Source organism: Numida meleagris, chromosome 26 (assembly GCF_002078875.1).
Source record: "Numida meleagris isolate 19003 breed g44 Domestic line chromosome 26, NumMel1.0, whole genome shotgun sequence".
NCBI classification, from domain to species: Eukaryota; Metazoa; Chordata; class Aves; order Galliformes; family Numididae; genus Numida; species Numida meleagris.
Genome location: NC_034434.1, coordinates 2,178,117 through 2,180,910, shown reverse-complemented (window position 1 = coordinate 2,180,910; position 2,794 = coordinate 2,178,117). Strand labels below are relative to the sequence as shown.

The window sequence follows — 2,794 nt, the reverse complement described above, 5'->3', positions numbered from 1 at the left end:
GTCCCCCCACCCACCCCCTCACTGTGTGCGTGGCACGGGGCCGTCACCTTCCCACTGTGGGGACTGAGCAGCACTGAATGAATGGCCCCGTTCCTCCACCTCCTTCACTTTTCTTTTTTTTTTTTTTTTGAATGAAGCAGCAAAGCAAAGCAACCTCCACAAGGAGAGCCCAGCGCAGCCCCAGGGATGGGGCACCCATAGGAACAGCGCAGCCCCCATTAACAGAACGGCCCCCAGGGACAGCGCAGCCCCCAGGGATGGGGCAGGGCAGCCCCCAGGGACAGCACAGTCCCCATTAATAACAGCGTGGCCCCCAGTGATAAGGCATCACAGGGGCAGGGCAGCCCCCAGGGATGGGGCAGCCCCCAGGGACAGCACAGACCCCATTAACACTGCAGCTCCCACTGACAGCGCAGCCCCCAGGGTCAGTGCAGCCCCCAGGGATGGTGCAGACCCTATTAACAGCACAGCCCCCAGTGACAGCGCAGCCTCGGCACTGTGGTTCCCCTCCATGCCCCCACTGACTCTCCTCTCCTCTCCTCTCCCTCCCCAAGAGCCCAACAAGCCCCCGCCGGTGGCCAACGGGGAGCTGCGCCTCAACGGCAAGGGCAAGAAGCTGCGCAAGCCGCGCACCATCTACTCCAGCCTGCAGCTGCAGGCCCTCAACCAGCGCTTCCAGCAGACCCAGTACCTGGCGCTGCCCGAGCGCGCCGAGCTGGCCGCCCAGCTGGGGCTCACCCAGACCCAGGTAGGGCTGAGACCCCCAACCCCATCACCCGGAGCGTCCCTACGGCGAGGGGGACGTGTGCGGCACGCACGGAGTGACTCCGGATCGGGGAGCGTTGGAGCCGTGCCGCGCAGCCGGCGCCGTTGGGGCCCTGCGGGTGGGATTTGGGGTGCCCCTGCTCGCACCTCCCAGAGGCAGAGGGACTTTCCCAGCCCCGGAGCCTGGCTGCTGGCCCAGCCGTGCCCGGTGTTGGGCGGCCCCGCGCCGCGGGACGGGGTGAGTGGGTTTTTGAAGGCGATGGGGAGAGACAGGCAGGCGGCAGCGGTGCAGCCCGGAGCCAGGGGCGAAGCGAGCTCATAAAGACGGGGAAGAGGAGGCAAGTGGGAACCTGCCGGCAGCGCGGGGGGGACCGCGGGGAGGAATGAGCGGGGCCACCACCCCGAGCAGCGCGCTGCGGGCCCCACTGCACCGCGCCCCAGCAGTGCTCCAGTGCCGGGGTTGGGCTGGAGGGGGCATAGTTGGGTGGACATATGCGGATGCACGGGGACACACAGGGCCCGAGGCTCTTGAGTTGCTCGCTGCTCTCGCCGTTTCCCTTTCCATCTTCTCCTCCAGCTCCCCGTAGTGGATTCTCTAGTGGCTTGCATGGCGTTGGGCTCATCTCGTGGACCCTCACGCAGGCGTACTCCTAGGTGGGGGATGCAAGTGCTGCAAAATAATGGCACTTGGAGGGGCCATCGTGAGACGCTGCTCACTGGTGCCACCCTCCCAGCGTCCCTGCTCACCCCACTCTCATCCACAGGTCAAGATCTGGTTCCAGAACAAGCGCTCCAAGTACAAGAAGATCATGAAGCAAGGCTCGAGCGCGCCCGACGGGGAGCACCTGCACACCTCCTCCTCGCTGTCCCCCTGCTCCCCCAGCATCCCCCCACTCTGGGACATTCCTGTGCCAGGCAAAGGGCCCCCGCTGCCCCCCAGCAATTACATCAGCAGCTTCGGAGCCTGGTACCAGCCGCACCCGCAGGACTCTGTGCCCCGCGGTCCCATGATGTGACACCACCGCGGCTGCAGCACCCAGCGGCTCCGGGAGGGCCAGTGAAGTTGGGGACACACCGCCAAGCCCTGAGGGGCGATGCCATGGGGGACCCCAGCAAATGGAGGAGGAGGAAGAGGTGGAGGAAGGTGACCGCTGTCTGCAAGGACCCCCACTGCGGGCTGAAATGAGATGTCCCCGGCACAGAGCCCCGGTAGCGACGGGACAGGACTTGGCCAAGCCACAGCCCCGGGTCCATGGGCACAGAGGGGCTGGAGGGGTCCCTGGACCCCCTGCCCCCGGACCTGGCTTTATTTATAAGCGCCTTCTGTGAACCTATGTGCCCCCTGTTATAAATAGGCTGTACAATTGTAAAGTAAAGACTGCTCCTCGGTACCTGCTGCCGTGTGCTGAGGGTCTCTGCAGGCTGGGGAGGATGCTCCCATAGGGTGGGGGCACCCGAGCAGCAGCCGGGTCCCCCCCAGTTCTCCCAGCCCAACATCTGCGCAGGACCCGCCGCTATCTTCAGACCCGCCGCTATTTTCAGACCCGCTGCTCCCAAATGGAGGCACAATTACAGTAATTGTGGAGCCGGGCTCCTCGGTGAGGGGCTTCTCGCCACCTCCTCGGGGTAATTACGGGCAATTTGCGGCTGTTGAAGACGTCTCCCTTAATAGGGGCGGGAGGGGGAGGTTGGGGACCCCTGGCCCCAGCAATGAGGGCACCTTGGGAGCAGGGGACATTCTTAAGCTGCAGGTTTCCTAGCAAGTAACCTCTCCTTTTCCCCTTCTCAGAAGCCAGAACGTGGCTAGAAAATACCTTACGGCTGCTTCCCACTTATCCCAATCCCGCTCTGCGCTGCAGGATCGCCGCTGCATCCCTGCATGCATTGCATGGGGGGGACGGGACCCAGCAGAGATGTGCAGCTGCAGCTCCTCCGTTGCAGGCTCTGCTGCATGGCACCGACGTGCCACGCTCTGAGCGTCCCCACCTGCACGCACACCCGCGGCGATGTGTTCCCTTCGGTGTAAAAT

General features: G+C 64.6%; 1 protein-coding gene across 1 annotated transcript; it reads left to right on the top strand.

Moving 5' to 3' along the window:
* DLX4 (distal-less homeobox 4) lies at positions 512-1,781 on the top strand. Its single transcript, XM_021377619.1, has 2 exons — positions 512-748; positions 1,530-1,781. Exons 1-2 carry the CDS (start codon positions 512-514, stop codon positions 1,779-1,781), a joined length of 489 nt encoding a protein of 162 aa, XP_021233294.1.